A 16,878-nucleotide genomic window follows, 5' to 3' on the forward strand; every position below is an offset into this window, starting at 1 on the left:
TAGGTTGGCCTCAAACTCCTGGTCTCGAGTGATCTTCCTCAGACTCCCAAAGTGCTGGGATTACAGGCATGAGCCACCTCGCCCAGCCAGGATTTTAAAATTCTGTTTTAACCTTGGAGATACCAGAATTGTATTACTCATTATCCTTGGTTCCTAATAGCATTGGTTCATGCATGTTCTGCTTTTATTTACATATTAGCTATTTACCTTTAACAATACAGTAGCCGTGATAGGCCCAACTCCTACATTGTAGGACATCCATGATCTCCTCCCCAATCCCATCCCATCCCCAAGCTCCCCATATGTGAGGTAACCATCATTCGGAATTTCATATTTATCATTCTTTGCTTTTAGTTTTGTATAATTTTAATGACTTCATGTATACTCTTAAATGTAAGGGTGTGTTTATTTTCAACTTTTAAAAAGGGTGTCATACTGTATATAATCTTTTGGGATTTACAGTTTTTCCTTACTATTGTTATGATTTCTCTATATTGTGGGTCACTGAAGTTCATTCTTTTTGAATGCCATGTAATATTATGTTATCAGAAATATCACAGTTTATTCATCCAGTATCCTGTTGCTGGTTATGCAGATCGCTTTCAGGTTCTTGTGAACTGTGAAGGAGTAAATAAAGACCAACCAGATAATTTTCTTAAAATAAATAATAATAAAAAACCAAAAATGTAAAATATTAAATAGTAATGTTTAAAGTGGAAGTATAAATCTCCCTGTAATCATATTCTCAGAGATAACCAGTGTTAAAATTTGGGATATCTCTTGACTGTCTTCTTTAAAATATAATGTATATCTGTATACACATATTACATACATATACTATATACACATTAAGTTTTTTAATACAAAAATGAGATCTATAACTTGCTGTTTCCATAGCAATATATCATGGATATCATTACTTGTCAATATGTAGAGATGTACTTTATCCTTTTTAACAGTTCTTTGGTGTTTCACCGTCGACATGTCAATATTTATTCCCTAAACCCCAATTTTGGTTATTTTCAATTTTCTACTGTTGTAAACAATGTTGTAATGCAGATTCTTATACATACATCTTTGGGCATTTGCTTGATTATTTCCTTAAGATAATTTCCTAGAACTGGAATAGCTGGGTTGAAGGATATGAAGTTTTATTTTTGTCTGCCTTCTATTTTATTTATTTATTGCTGTATATTGCCAGATGCCCGCCAAATATCTTTTTTTATTTTTATTTTTATTTTTTTTGAGTCAGAGTCTCACTCTGTCACCCAGGCTGGAGTGTAGTGGCGAGCCCTCAGCTCACTACAACCTCTGCCTCCGGGGTTCACGCCATTCTCCTGCCTCAGCCTCCCGCGTAGCTGGGACTACAGGCGCCCACCACCACGCCCGGCTAATTTTTTTTGTATTTTTAGTAGAGACGAGGTTTCACTATGTCGGCCAGGCTAGTCTTGAACTCCTGACCTCGTGATCCGCCCGTCTCGGCCTCCCAAAGTGCTGGGATTACAGGCGTGAGCCACCGCGCCCGGCCGGCTCAAATATCAATAATTTACATTCTTGGCATCATAGTATAGTTCTCTGAGCAGGGAATACCTGGTCCAACCTGAAGTTCAAGAGCGACTTCTTGGAGGAGGTGACCCTGGGTTTGAGTCATGGTGAGAATTTATCAAGACTTCAAAAGAGCAGATAAATAATCCACAAGGACCCCGGATCAGAGAGTGCTCCGAGCTGGGTTGCCCCACTGCTTGTATCTGCACTCTCCAACACTAGGCATCGTTGACATGTTAAAGCTTAGCCAAACAGAATTGTTCTTTGTCATTCTTTTTTTAACTTTTACTTATTCATTAGGATGATTTCATAATCCATTTCCTGGTTTAGAGGAAACAGGAACAATGGCTACCGAGAGTACTCCCTCAGAAATCATAGAAAGAGAAAGAAAAAAGTTGCTTGAAATCCTCCAACATGATCCTGATTCTATCTTAGACACGTTAACTTCTCGGAGGCTGATTTCTGAGGAAGAGTATGAGACTCTGGAGAATGTTACAGATCTCCTGAAGAAAAGTCGGAAGCTGTTAATTTTGGTACAGAAAAAGGGAGAGGCGACCTGTCAGCATTTTCTCAAGTGTTTATTTAGTACTTTTCCACAGTCAGCTGCCATTTGCGGCTTAAGGCATGGTAAGTTGACTTTGTATACTTTTTGGGGTGAGAGGGAGGGGGCAGACTTTCTGAAAAAGAAAAAAAAATGAAAGAAAATTGTTGCCTTTTATTTTTGTTAGTCTTTTTCTGGAGATAATTTTCACTGAAATATGAAATAGGGAAAAACTGGAATTTAAAAAGTTTCTGAAATTTAACATCTTATTGGTTTACGGAATCGATAATTTGTTTTTCAGACTGTATTCAAAACTTGCAGTTGTTTTAATGCTAACATAAATCGCTCATTATTCTGGCAGTAACATGCTGAAATCTCACAGTTGGAAGGAAAATACTTTAATAATAACACCACCCAGGGTTTGTTTTTCAAGTAGGTGAATGCGTGGATATTTACAGTGCCAAGACCACAAGCTGTATCTTTCACTTAGTATAGCCATTTTGAAAATACAAGGAAAATAATTTTTAACACATAGATGGCAAATCAGTAGTTTCATTTTTTTGGTGATAAGAATGCCAGCAGCAGCTGTTTGCTGGAGCAATTCCAGTGCTAATTCTTAAATGGTTCAGAGATAACTAGTAGTCCATGAAAAAGCAATTCTTCCAGTTGTTTAGCAATTCTGTAAATTACTACTAGGACTAGGTGTAGCTCCTTTTCTAGGAAACTAAAAAAAATTCAAAATTATTTTAAGGGATGTTAGAGAGGTAGAGGCTCAGATAAAAAGATGAATGTTAATGATACCTAATTTAGGACAAGATTTATATGCTTAGAAATTTTTATTATTTCTAAAGCACACTATTCCAAATTAGAGCCATTTGCTTACTGATTAGAAATTATTTGTGATCAGATTTAATTAGCAATGACTCCAGGAGACCTGAGTCTGTTGTGAGTCACAGTAAGTCCACAAGTAAACACTGTTCATATGATTCAAATTTTTGTTTTATTTGCTTACCCTGTAAGGTTGCTAGGAAGGACTCAAACTTTAAGCAAGACAGTGGTGTGATCTGATTTTTTTTTTTTAGTGGAAAAAAGAAAGTTCTGAAAGTTGATATGTTGACATGCAAGTTATATAGGAGGTGTTAGGTATTCCTGTCTTCCAGTGAAATAAGAGGCGGCTGGGCACGGTGGCTCATGCCTGTAATCCCAGCACTTTGGGAGGCCAGGGCAGGTGGATCACCTGAGGTCAGGAGTTTGAGACCAGCCTGACCAACATAGTGAAACCCTGTCTCTACTAAAAATACAAAAATTAGCTGGGCATGATGGCGCATGCCTGTAATCCCAGCTACTTGGGAGACTGAGGCAGGGGAACCACCTGAACCCGGGAGGTGGAGGTTGCAGTGAGCCCAGATCGTGCCATTGCACTCCAGCCTGGGCAACAAGAGTGAAACTCTGTCTCAAAAAAAATAAATAAATAAATAAAAGAAGAGGGATGATGCTTTGAGGCCTCAGGAACTCTAGCTATTATACAGCTTCTTTTTCTTAATTGGGAAAAACAATTCTTTTCTTTGCAGAAGTTTTAAAACATGAGAATATAGTACCTCCTCAATCTATGGGGGCAAGCAATAATTCAGAAGATGCTTTTTCTCCTGGAATAAAACAGCCTGAGGCCCCTGAGATCACAGTGTTCTTCAGTGAGAAGGAACACTTGGATTTGGAAACCTCTGAGTTTTTCAGGGACAAGAAAACTAGTTATAAGGAAACAGCTTTGTCTGCCAAGAAGAATGAGAAGGAATATGACACACCAGAAGTCACATTATCATATTCAGTTGAGAAAGCTGGATATGAAGTTCCAGCAACTATTACATATATAAAGGATGGACAGAGATATGAGGAGCTAGATGATTCTTTATACTTAGGAAAAGAGGAATATCTAGGATCTGTTGACTCCCCTGAAGATGCAGAAGCCACTGTGGAAGAGGAGGTTTATGATGACCCAGAGCACGTTGGATATGATGGTGAAGAGGACTTCGAGAATTCAGAAACCACGGAGTTCTCCGGTGAAGAACCAAGTTATGAGGAATCAGAAACCAACCTTTCATTGGAGGAGGAACAGGAGAAAAGTATAGAAGGTATGGAAATATCATGTATAGTTAGTTAGGCAACAACTTAATAAGTTAATAAGCTTGCCATGACATAATGGGGATGGGAGATGAAAAAGGGACAGACGTCAGCAGAAAATCAACTACTAAGAAATTCCTCGTGTCTCTCTGACCTGGAATCTCCTCGAGGTAGGTGTCGACTTAAAGGAGCTCCCAGGACCTAGGAAATGATGGACAGCATAAGCAAAAGTAAATACTGATTGTCAGTTTGTAAATTTCTGTAGTTCGTATAAGGAGTTGCCAATCATAATTTCCCACTATACATACAAGGAGTTGCTAATCATTAATTTCAGGCTAACCTATTCCTCAGGTTAAACCACTTTAGTTATTTTAGTGCCTTTGTGACCAGAGAGATGTGGGGATTATGGGTTTGACTATTTAAGTGAAAATAGTCAGTAAATGGCTAAGATCCCAAAATATTGTTACTTGGCTTGATCCAGTCCACATAATGCCATCTTGATGAGAATTATATTTGTATCTTGAATCTGAATATTTCTTTATTAAAAAATTTTTTTTGAGACAGGGTCTCACTCAGGCTGGAGTGCAGTGGCACAATCACGACTCACCGCAGCCTCTACCTCCCAGGCTCAGGTGATCCTCCTACCTCAGCCTCCTGAGTAGCTAGCATTACAGGTGCCAGCCACCACGCCAGGCTAATTTTGTATTTTGTAAAGATGGGATTGTGCCATGTTGCTCAAGCTGGTCTCAAACTCCTGGGCTCAAGTGATCTGCCCACCTTGGCCACCCACAATGCTGGGATTACAGGTGTGAGCCACTGCACCTGGCCAAATCTGAATATTTCTTAATGAAAATTCAAAATATAAGAAGTGTTTCATTGAAGTGATATTGCCTGGGAAAATAAACGTCACTAAGTTCTGAGTAGAGGATGAAAATGTAACTACCATCTCACATTCATTTCAAATCTTGGGGACTCACAATCCACTTATGGGTAGGAAGAGAGTCATTTCTTCCTCATCACACCTCGTATCAGTTTGTGAGGGATGCTGTAACAAAATACCACAAAATCCGTGGCTTAAACAATAAACATAGATTTCTTGTCTCACTCTTTTGGAGGCTAGAAATATGAAATCAAAGTACTGACAGGGTTGGTTCCTTCTTTATTTTTTTGAAACAGAGTCTCGCTCTGTCACCCAGGCTAGAGTGCAATGGTGCAACCTTGCTCACTGTACCCTCCGTCTCCCGGGTTCAAGCGATTCACCTGCCTCAGCTCAAGTAGCTGGGATTACAGGTGCGTGCCGCCACTCCTGGCTAATTTTTGTAGTTTTAGTAGAGACGAGATTTCACCATGTTGGCCAGGCTGGTCTCGAATTCCTAACCTCAAGTAATCCACCCACCTCGGCCTCCTAAAATGCTGGGATTAAGGCATGAGCCACCGCACCTGGACAAGGGTTGCTTCCTTCTGAAGGATGTGATCTGAAGGATCCTAGCTTTCCTGGTGGTTTGCTGGAAATCATTGACACTGCTTGGCTTATGCAAGCATCCCTCTGATATGCCTTCACCTTCAAATGGCCTTGTCCCTGAGTGTGCACCCCTTTGGCCAAAATAAAAAAGGACACCAGTCATATTGGATTAGGACCCACCCTAATAACATTATTAAAACTAATTACATCTGCAATGGCCCTATTTCCAAATAACATCACATTCTGAGGTACTGGTGGTTAGGATTTCAACATATGAATTTTGTGAGGGACATAATTCAACCCATGCCTGGTGCCCCACCCCCAAATAACTTCTTAATACATGATTATTTTGGGGCCCCATTCTTAATTTTTATTTATTTATTTTATTTGGTGCATAGGGTTGAATTAATTAATTCATTGCATAGTATCATCATTATTCTGCAAAAATCCCCTGTTTATCTATTCTGTTTTTTTCTCCATTTCCCATTTACCTTCTTCCATAGGTAACATTCTAATACTGCAGTGCATCTCTTACATATTGTTTTGTTTTCATGAAATTTTTTTTTCTATATCAGGTACTGACTGGGTTTCACCATGTTGCCCAGGCTGGTCTTGAACTCCTGGCCTCAATAATGCTACATAACAAATCATCTGAAAATTCGGTCACTTCAAACACTGAGAGTTTATTATTGTTCACATGTCTGTGGTTGGCTGGGCAGTTCTGCTGGTCTTCCCTGGGTTCACTCATGCATCTGTGATGAGGTGGTTGAAGGTTGGTCTCTCATATTCTAGCAGGCTACTCTGGGCTTGTTTTCAGAATAGATGCAGTATATTCTTTTTTTTTTTTTTTTTTTTTTTTTTGAGATGGAGGCTCACTCTGTTGCCCAGGCTGGAGTGCAGTGGCATGATCTTGGCTCACTGCAACATCTGCCTCCTGGGTTCAAGCGATTCTTCTGCCTCAGCCTCCTGAGTAGCTGGGATTACAGGTGCCCACTACCACGCCTGGCTAATTTTTGTATTTTTAGTAGAGACGGGGTTTCACCATGTTGGCCAGGCTGGTCTCGAACTCTTGACCTCAGGTGATCCACCCACCTCGGCCTCCCAAAGTGCTGGGATTATGGGCATGAGCCACCGTGCCTGGCCAAGTATATTCTTATGATGAGGGTAAAGGAGAGAGAGAGCAAGGTGGGGGGGCAGGGAGACAGAGAAGTAGTGAAGGCCTTTTGAGTCTTAGCTTTAGAATGATCATCATGCCATCTATGCCATCTGTATTTGTTTCCTAGGGCTGCTGTAACAAAGTACCACAAATGAGTGGCTTTAGAACAACAAAAATTTATTGTCTCACAGTTCAGGAAGCCAGAAGCCTGATATCAAGGTATCAGCAGAGTCATGCTCCCTCCGGAGGTGCTAGGAAGGATTTGTCTCAGGCTTCTCTCCTAGCCCCTGGTAGCTTCGTGCATTCCTTGACTTACAGATGACCATTTTCTCCCTGTGTCTCTTCACATCATCTATCCTCTGTGCATGTCTCTGTGTCTAAATTTTTCTTTTTTATTAAGACACCAATTATACTGATTTAGGCCCCCCCCCATGACCTTATTTTAACTTAATTACGTCTGTAAAGGTATAGATGCTATTTACAAAATAAAGCCACATTCTGCATTACTGGGGGACTTCATATCTTTTTGAGGGAGACAAACTTCAACCCATCACACCATTACTTCTGCCACATTCTGTTGACAAAAGCAAGTCTCAAAGCCAGGTTTAGGGTTGGGGGAAAACAAGTTCTACTTCTTGCAAAATAAGATAGCAAAGACTATGGATACCAGAAGGCCATTAATTGGGGACATTATTACAATCAGTCTAACATCTTTAGCAAAACAGATCAAGAAAAGTCTTAATAATAATGTAGTTATGATCTGCAATGTAATTCTAATGGCTGCCCATCCACTCTAGTTAACCGGAGGCATGTGGCTATTCTTTGTTTCTTTCCCAAGTAATATTTGTCTGTGCAGCTGAGAACTGAAAAAAATTGTTCTAACTCAAAGGAAGGTCTTCATGCTTTTTGTCATGTGAAATTTTATGTAAAAAATATCACAGTGTCACAGTCTCAGAAAGGCTTAAACTATTGCCTTGTGTGCTCTGCACTATAGAAGGTCAGCTTGTATAGACAGTATCAATTGACTCTCTTCCCCCTCCAGCTTGTTGTTGGATTCAACCATTGGGTGGAACCAATACGTTTACCTTTCCCTGTGGCCTTTCTTTTTTCCTGAAGATCCAGGTTTTCATTTTATATTATTTTCCTTTAGCCTGAAAAATGTATTTATTATTTCTCTTAGTACAAGTCTGCTGGTGGTAAATTCTCTTAGTTTTTGTTTATTGAAAGATATTTTTATTTTGCCTTCATTCCAGAAGGTTGCTTTTGCTGGATATAGGATTCTACAACTTTTGCCTTTAACATGTTATGGATGCCATTCCTCTGTCTTTTAGCTTCTGTTGTTTCTGATGCTAAATCTTCAGTCATTTTATCATTGTTCCTCTGTAAGTGCTGTGTCATTTATCTCTGGTTGTTTTCAAGATTTTTTCTTAATTTTTTTTGAGCAGTTGACTCTGATGTGTCTAGGGGTGATTTTTTTTTCTCTTAGTGTTTGCAGAGTTTCCTGAATCTATAAAAAAACTTTTAATCAGATTTGGAAACTTTTCAGCCGTTATTTACCAAGATTTTTTTCTTTCTCACTTCTTCTCTCTTTCTGAGACTTCAAGTACATGAATTTTAGAGTTTTAAAAATATTGTTCTACAGGTTCCAGAGACTCTGCTCAGTTTTCTTTAATATTTTTTCTCTCTGTTCTTCAGGTTAGATATTTACTTTCTTCTGTCATCTCCAATTAGTTGTTAGCCCATCTAGTGATTTTAAACAAATTCATATATTGTGATTTTTAATTCCAGAATTTCCTGTGTAAAAATACTTTACATTTTTTTCTGAGAATTCCTGTTTAATCATTCATTGTGGACTTATTTAATTTTAATTGTTTTTTTTTTTTTGAGACAGAGTCTTACTCTGTTGCTCAGGCTAGAGTGCAGTGGCGCAATCTTAGCTCACTGCAGCCTCAACCTCCTAGGCTGAGGCTCAAGCCATCCTCCCACCTCGGCCTCTCAAGTAGCTAGGGCTACAGGCACAGACCGCCAGGCCTGGTTAATTTTGTATTTTTTGTAGAGACAGGGTTTTCACGATGTTGCCCAGGCTGGTTTTGAACTCCTGGGCTCAAGTGATCCTCCTGCCTCAGCCTCCCACTGTTTTGGAATTACAGGCATGAGCCACCATGACTGACTGTAAAATTCTTATATGCTAAATCTAACATCTGGGTCATTTTGGAGTCAGTGTCCATTGAGTATGAGTTACATTTCCTGTTTCTTCGTATGTCTATTAGCTTTGAATTGTGTTCTATCCATTGGATATAATAGGTCATAGAGACTCTAGATTGTTATATGTCTCCCAAGAGTCTGAATATTATTTTGGTCTGTTTTTGTCTCCAGTTAACCTAACTGTACTTAAATTCAAAATTTAGACTCCTTTTCCATGGGTGGCAGCTGAAATCTCTGTTTATTTCTTTTTGCCTTAGCTGAGTTATTTTTATGAATTTTTAATTTATAAAATTGAGATTAGTTTCCTGATATTATTGCTTACTTTTTTCGCCTAGCTCTGTCCTTAATTGGATACATCTCTGTTTTGTGTGTACATCTACTCTGTTGCTTTGATCTGCTCCATAGTGACACTGTTATTACCTTGTCAACACGCCTGGCTTGGATCCTGTGGGTACTGATGACTTTCTTTTTTTTGAGATGACAGGCTGGAGTGCAGGGCCACAATCTCGGCTCACTGCAACCCTGCAACCTCCACCTCCTGGGTTCAAGTGATTCTCCTGCCTCAGCCTCCTGAGTAGCTGGGACTACAGGCACCTGCCACCACACGTGGCTAATTTTTGTATTTTTAGTAGAGACGGGGTGTCACTATGTTGGCCAGGCTGGTCTCGAACTCCTGACCTCAAGTGATCTGCCCACCTCAGCCTCCCAAAGTGCTGGGATTATAGGTGTGAGCCACTGCACCCAGCCATGGGTACCAATTTCTGGCTGAAGAAGTAGAGAATTGTTTTCCTAAGGCAAAGTATGAGATAGGAAAAAGCAGAACTTAAAAGCTGTCTTGCAACCTATTCTCTCACTGCTTCCTCTGTGAACTCTTCATGCTAGATTCAACTTCCCCCTCACCTTTTTGCCCCAACACATATATCAGTTCAAGCAACTTTGAGACTACTCAAAGGCGTCTTATAGTTACTTTTATGAATTCCTAAAATCCATGCTTTTCTCTTATTTCTGTTGTTTCTTCAAGGCTATTTTTAAAGGTAATTTTACATTTTTACGCTAGCTGGCCATCTGTCAGGAGTACAAAATCCAGTCTGATCTTCTCTCTCTATTATGTACTATCTCTGTATTTATAAGAAGTAGGCAGGCCAGCCAGGGTGGCTTATGCCTACAATCCCAACACTTTGGGAGGCTGAGGCAGGCAGATTAATTGAGCCCAGGAGTTGAGACCAGCCTGGGCAAAATGGTGAAACCCTGTCTCTACAAAATGAAGAAATGAAAAGTTAGGTGGGGTTGATGGTGTGCACTTGTGGTCCCAGCTACTCCGAAGGCTGAGGCAGGAGGATCACCTGAGCCCAGGAAGTTGAGACTGCAGTGAGCTGAGATTGCACCACTGCACTCCAGCCTAGGTAACAGTACAAGACCCTGTCTCAAAAAAAAAAAAAAAAAAAAAAAAGTAGGTAGAAGATAGTTTGGAAAATGGGAGATCAGGAAAAATTAGGTATAGCATAGAAACTCTGAGAAAAACTTTGAAGGAAATAAAATCTTCAGTTCCTGTAAACTTCAGCAAGAGATAAATTTAAGAAAGAACCAGTATCGGCCAGGTGCGGTGGCTCACGTCTATAATCCCAGGACTTTGGGAGGCCGAGGCAGGTGCATCATGAGGTCAGGAGATCGAGACCATCCTGGCTAACATAGTGAAACCCCATCTCTACTAAAAATACAAAAAATTAGCCAGGTGTGGTGGCACCCGCATATGGTCCCAGCTACTCGGGAAGCTGAGGCAGGAGAATCACTTGAACCCAGGAGGTGGAGGTTTCAGTGAGCTGAGATCGTGCCACTGCACTCCAGCCTGGGTGACAGAGTGACACTCCATCTCAAAAAAAAAAAAAAAAAAAAAAAAAAAAAAAAAAAGCCAGGCGCAGTGGCTCACACCTGTAATCCTAGCACTTTGGGAGGCTGAGGAGGGTGGATTGCCTGAGCTCAGGAGTTCGAGACCAGCCTGGGCAACATGGTGAACCATCTCTACTAAAATACAAAAAAAAAAAAAAAGAAAAAAAAAATTAGCTGGGCGTGACAGCAGGCGCCTGTAGTCCCAGCTACTCGGGAGGGTGAGACAGGAGAATCACTCGAACCCGAGAGGCGGAAGTTGCAGTGAGCCGAGATCAAGCCACTGCAGTCCAGCCTGGCGACTGAGTGAGACTCCGTCTCCAAAAAAAAAAAAAAAAAAAAAAGAAACCAGTATCAACCTAGAGTATTTCTCACAGATGTGTATAATTTAACATTAGCAAGATTTTTTTCATTGCTGTATGTAAATGTTAGCACATTTTTTAAAATAAAAATCCTAAATGATCATCCATAGGCAATTGTTAAATAGTTACATCCATCCAAACCATGGAGTACTATGAAATAGCTAAAATGAGTTAGGTAGATCAGTATATATGCTGACTTGAAATAATTTACAAGGAATACCACTAAGTGAAAAGAAGCTGAAGAATCATTTGTTTAGTATAATATCATTTATGTTAAAAAAAATAGCATGGGCTGGGCATGGTGGCTCATGCCTATAATCCCTCACTTTGGGAGGCTGAGGCAGGTGGATTACTTGAGGTCAGGAGTTCGAGATCAGCCTGGCCAACATGGTGAAACCCCATCCCTACAAAAATACAAAAATTAGCTGGGTGTGGTGGCACATGCCTGTAATCCCAGCTACTCAGGAGGCTGAGGCTGGAAGAATTACTTGAACCCAGGAGGTGGATGTTGCAGTGAGCTGAGATCTTGCCACTGCACTCTAGTCTGGGCGACAGAGCCAGACTCCATCTCAAAAAAAAAAAAATAGCATCTAGTAAGTAAAACTGTCTATTTCTATATATGCATGCATACTTAAGTACTTGCATAGAAAAAGGATGGGAAGCAAACATACTGTACCATATTGATATCTCCCCTAAAAACGAAGCTGACTTGCCAGAATGGTGAAAGGAGACTTCCACTTTATTTATATTGTTTCAGCTTTTTGCAGTGAAAATGTAGATTAGACCGGGGGTAGGGGCTTATGTCTATCCTAGCACTTTGGGAGGCTGAGGCAGGCTGATCACTTGAGGCTAGTTCAAGACCAGCCTGGCCAACATGGTGAAATCCCATCTCTACTAAAAATACAAAAATTAGCCGGGCATAGTGGCACACACCTGTAGTCCCAGCTACTTGGGAGGCTGAGACACAAGAATAGCTTGAACCCAGGAGGTGAGGTTGCAGTGAGCTGAGATGGCTCCATTGCACTCCAGCCTGGGTGACAGTTTTATTTCGAACTGCCTCAAAGCAAAAAATAATGCAGATGACTTACTTAATTTTAAAAGTCAGGCTGGGCACAGTGACTCATGCCTGTAATCCCAGCACTTTGGGAGGTTCGCTTGAGACCAGGAGTTCAAAATCAGCCTGGGCAACATAGCAAGACCCCATCTCTATTAAAAAAAAAAGTAGCCAGGCATGGTGGTGGGTGACTGTAGTCTCAGCTACTTGGGAGGCTGAGATGGTAGGATTGCTTAAGCCAGGGTGATGATCACGCCCCTGGATTCCAGCCTAGCTGATGGAGTGAGACTATCTCAAAAAAAGAAGTCGATGAGGAAAATCGAAATTCTGAACATGGCATTCACTATTATCTTCTCTCCTACAGAAAGAAAAAAGGTGTTTAAAGACGTCCTGTTATGTTTGAACATGGATAGAAGCAGAAAGGTTCTGCCAGATTTTGTTAAACAATTCTCCGTAGATCGAGGATGTAAGTGGACCCCAGAGAGTCCAGGAGACTTAGCCTGGAATTTCCTGATGAAAGTCCAAGCACTAGATGTGACGGCTAGGGATTCAATCCTCAGGCACAAGGTTCTGGATGAAGATAGCAAGGAGGATTTGCTGCCTGGAGTGGAGAATTTGGAAATTCGAGACATACAAACCATTAATCCCCTCGACGTCCTTTGTGCCGCCATGCTGTGTTCAGATAGCTCTTTGCAACGCCAAGTCATGTCAAACATGTATCAGTGCCAGTTTGCTCTTCCCTTGCTATTGCCAGACGCAGAAAACAACAAAAGCATCTTAATGCTGGGGGCCATGAAGGACATTGTGAAGAAGCAGTCAACACAGTTTTCAGGGGGGCCTACAGAGGATACAGAAAATTTTCTGACTCTCATGAAGATGCCTGTCATCTCTTTTGTGCGTCTAGGATACTGTAGCTTCTCTAAGTCCAGAATCCTCAACGCACTTCTCAGCCCTGCCCAGTTGAAATTACACAAAATCTTTCTTCATCAAGATTTGCCTCTTTTGGTGCTTCCCCGGCAGATCTCTGATGGCCTGGTTGAGATAACATGGTGTTTTCCTGATAGCGATGATAGAAAGGAAAACCCCTGTTTTTTCCAAAAGCCTGTTGCTCTGGCTAATCTCCGTGGAAATCTAGAAAGCTTTTGGACTCAGTTTGGTTTTCTGATGGAAGTTTCTTCAGCTGTGTTTTTTTTCACTGACTGTCTAGGTGAGAAGGAATGGGACTTGCTAATGTTTTTGGGAGAAGCTGCCATTGAAAGATGCTACTTTGTTCTCAGTTCCCAAGCCAGAGAGAGTGAAGAGGCTCAAATTTTTCAGAGGATACTGAACTTGAAGCCAGCACAGCTACTGTTTTGGGAGCAGGGAGATGCTGGGGATAGAAGGAAGAACATGGAGGGCCTTCAAGCTGCCCTCCAGGAAGTCATGTTCTCTTCTTGCCTCAGATGTGTGTCTGTGGAGGATATGGCCGCCCTGGCCAGGGAGCTGGGGATTCAGGTAGATGAAGACTTTGAAAACACTCATAGAATTCAAGTTTCGTCTGGAGAAAACATGGCTGGGACAGCTGAAGGTGAGGGTCAGCAAAGACACAGTCAGCTAAAAAGCTCATCTAAAAGCCAAGCTCTAATGCCAATTCGAGAGCCTGGGACTCAATGTGAGCTCAGCCAGAATGTTCAGAATCTCTATGGTACCCCAGTATTCAGGCCTCTTCTAGAGAACTCCTGGCTCTTTCCCACCAGAGTTGGAGGTAACTTTAACCATGTTTCCTTGAAAGCCCCCTGGGTTATGGGCCGCCCCTTTGGGTCACAGCAGAGGCCTAAGTGGTTCTGTCCTTTGCCTCTTCAGAATGCAAGGGCCCAGGGCCGAGGTAAAAGTTTTGGTATTCAATCCTTCCATCCCCAGATATTTTATTCAGGTGAAAGATTCATGAAATTTTCCAGAGCTGCTCAGGGATGTCACTCGAATGGAACATTTGGGAGACTGCCAAGACCCATTTGTCAGCATGTACAGGCCTGCCCTGAGAGACCACAAATGATGGGAACTCTTGAAAAGTCTAGGGCAGTAGCCTCCCAGATAGGTCACTCCTATTCCCTGGATTCACAGCCAGCAAGAGCAGTAGGGAAGCCATGGCCTCAGCAAGCTTGCACCAGGGGAACAGAGTTAACTGAAGCAACTGGAAAACTGATAAGAACATCCCATATTGGAAAGCCTCACCCTCAGTCCTTTCAACCAGCAGGAGCCACACAAAAACTAAGACCTGATTCTCAGCAAGGAACCCAGATGAAGACACAGGGTAGGGCTTCAAATCCAGCTCTCCAGATAGGGTCCCATCCCATGTCCAAGAGCTCTCAGTTCAAATCCGATCAGTCCAAGCCATCCACAGTCAAACACTCCCAGCCTAAACCCTTCCATTCTGTGCCCTCTCAATCTAAACCCTCTCAGACAAAATCCTGTCAGTCCAAGCCCTCCCAAACTAAACCTTCTCCATGCAAATCCACTCAGCCTAAGCCAAGCCAGCCCCAGCCTCCCCAGTCTAAGCCTTCTCAGCCCAGACCCACTCAACCTAAGTCATCCTCAACCAATCCTTCACAAGCTAAGGCACACCACTCAAAAGCAGGGCCGAAGAGGGGAGGGAAGCATTAAAGAGCTAACTCCAGAGATCTATAAAGCATATCCTTTACCTAGGCCATTCCTATCATATAGTAAGCAGAAGAGTTGCCATGGAAGTAAAAGACTACTGTCATTAGCATGTAAAACAAAGAAAGATATACATGACCGAATTGGATATCTTTGTTTGTTTGAGACAGTTTCACTCTTGTTGCCCAGGCTGGAGTGCAATGGCACAATCTCGGCTCACCGCAACCTCCGCCTCCTGGGTTAAAGTGATTCTCCTGCCTCAGCCTCTCGAGTAGCTGGGATTACAGGCACGCACCACCACACCCAGCTAATTTTCTATTTTTAGTAGAGGCAGGGTTTCTCCATGTTGGTCAGGCTGGTCTTGAACTCCCGACCTCAGGCGATCCGCCCACCTAGGCCTCTCAAAGTGTTGGGATTACATGTGTGAGCCACCATGCCCAGCCCGAATTGGATATCTTTAAGATATCTGTAAGAGTCGTATCCCTAACCAAGAAGAAAAATATGAAAATAATTAAGGTTAGAATCAAGCAGTAGATAATTGAATCCAATCTTGAGTATTATTAGATAATGTATAACTTGCACCCAGGGAATGGGGGTCTATGAGACAGCCCCACTTGGAGAAGAATGGGGTTAGGGTCTCTAATTGCAAAGTGACTGTACAATAGGACGAAAGTTGCCTCTGTGTCTGAAAAAGTATCTTAGTTGTTGGCTGCTCCAGAGGTGTCTTTGTCAAAAATTTCTGGTTCAATATCAGCCACTGAGCAGATAACCCTGCTTATTTGGTGTGGTTAAATCAACTAGCTTCTGGTAATAGCCCCAATTTGCTTGAATGGTAAAACTCTCATTTGACCCTTATAGGTAGAAATAATGAATTAACAACCAATAAAATTAATTATTTGGCATTAACTTTGGGAAAGATCTATGTTTGTTTCATATTTGATATGGTTTGGCTCTGTCTCCACCCAAATCTTTTCTCGAATTGTAATCCCCATGTCCCTCAGGAGGGACCAGGGACCTGGTGGGAGGTGATTGGATTATGGGGCCCATTTCCTCCATGCTGTTCCTGTGATAGTGAGTGAGTTCTCACGAGATCTGATGGTTTATTTTTATTTTTTTGAGATGGAATCTTGCTCTGTCACTGAGGCTGGAGTGCAGTGACATGAACTTGGCTCATTGCAACCTCTGCCTCCCAGGTTCAAGCAATTTTCCTGCCTCATCCTCCCAAGTAGCTGGGATTACAGGTGCCTGCCACCACACTTAGCTAATTTTTGTATTTAGTAGAGATGCAGTTTCACCATGTTGCCCAGGCTGGTCTCAGACTCCTGATCGCAAGTAATCCACCTACCTTGGCCTCCCATACTGCTGGGATCACAGACATGAGCCACCAAGTCCAGCCGAGATCTGATGGTTTAAAAGTGTGCCACTTACCCCCTTGTTCTTTCTGTCTTCTGTCGCCACGTAAGACATACCTTGCTTCCTCTTCACCTTCCATCATGATTGTGTTTCCTGAGGCCTCCCCAGCCATGCAGATCTGTGAGTCAATAACCTCTTTCCTTTATAAATTACTCAGTCTCAGATAGTTCTTTTTTTTTTTTTAGATGGAGTCTCGCTTTGTCACCCAGGCTGGAGTGCAGTGGCACGCGCCGATCTTGGCTCACTGCAACCTCCGCCTCCTGGCTTCAAGCGATTCTCCTGCCTCAGCCTCCCGAGTAGCTGGGACTACAGGCACCTGCCACCATGCCTGGCTAATTTTTGTATTTTTAGTAGAGACAGGGTTTCACCATGTTGGCCAGGCTGGTCTCGAGCTCCTGACCTTGTGATCTACCTGCCTCAGCCTCCCAAAGTTTTGGGATTACAGGCTTGAGCCACCGTGCATGGCCTCAGGTAGTTCTTTATAGCAGTGTGACAACAGACTAA

The 16,878-nt window shown here is 42.0% G+C and overlaps 1 protein-coding gene across 1 annotated transcript; it reads left to right on the plus strand.

Annotated features, from left to right (window-relative positions):
- The first annotated feature begins 1,692 nt into the window (after nucleotides 1-1,692).
- CARD6 (caspase recruitment domain family member 6) lies at nucleotides 1,693-15,867 on the plus strand. The gene is made up of 3 exons (XM_003274376.2): nucleotides 1,693-2,172; nucleotides 3,658-4,215; nucleotides 12,692-15,867. Exons 1-3 carry the CDS (start codon nucleotides 1,890-1,892, stop codon nucleotides 14,965-14,967), a joined length of 3,117 nt encoding a protein of 1,038 aa, XP_003274424.2. The 5' UTR covers nucleotides 1,693-1,889; the 3' UTR covers nucleotides 14,968-15,867.
- Nucleotides 15,868-16,878: the final 1,011 nt, after the last annotated feature.

The sequence above is a fragment of the Nomascus leucogenys genome, chromosome 6, assembly GCF_006542625.1.
Source record: "Nomascus leucogenys isolate Asia chromosome 6, Asia_NLE_v1, whole genome shotgun sequence".
NCBI lineage: Eukaryota > Metazoa > Chordata > Mammalia > Primates > Hylobatidae > Nomascus > Nomascus leucogenys.

Excerpts from the sequence above, each read along its gene's own strand:
- CARD6 (XM_003274376.2), top strand. The coding sequence starts at position 1,890 with ATGGCTACCGAGAGTACTCCCTCAGAAATCATAGAAAGAGAAAGAAAA. Across the intron at positions 2,173-3,657 it reads CATTTGCGGCTTAAGGCATG|AAGTTTTAAAACATGAGAAT; the intron begins GTAAGTTGACTT and ends TTTTCTTTGCAG. Across the intron at positions 4,216-12,691 it reads ACAGGAGAAAAGTATAGAAG|AAAGAAAAAAGGTGTTTAAA; the intron begins GTATGGAAATAT and ends TCTCTCCTACAG.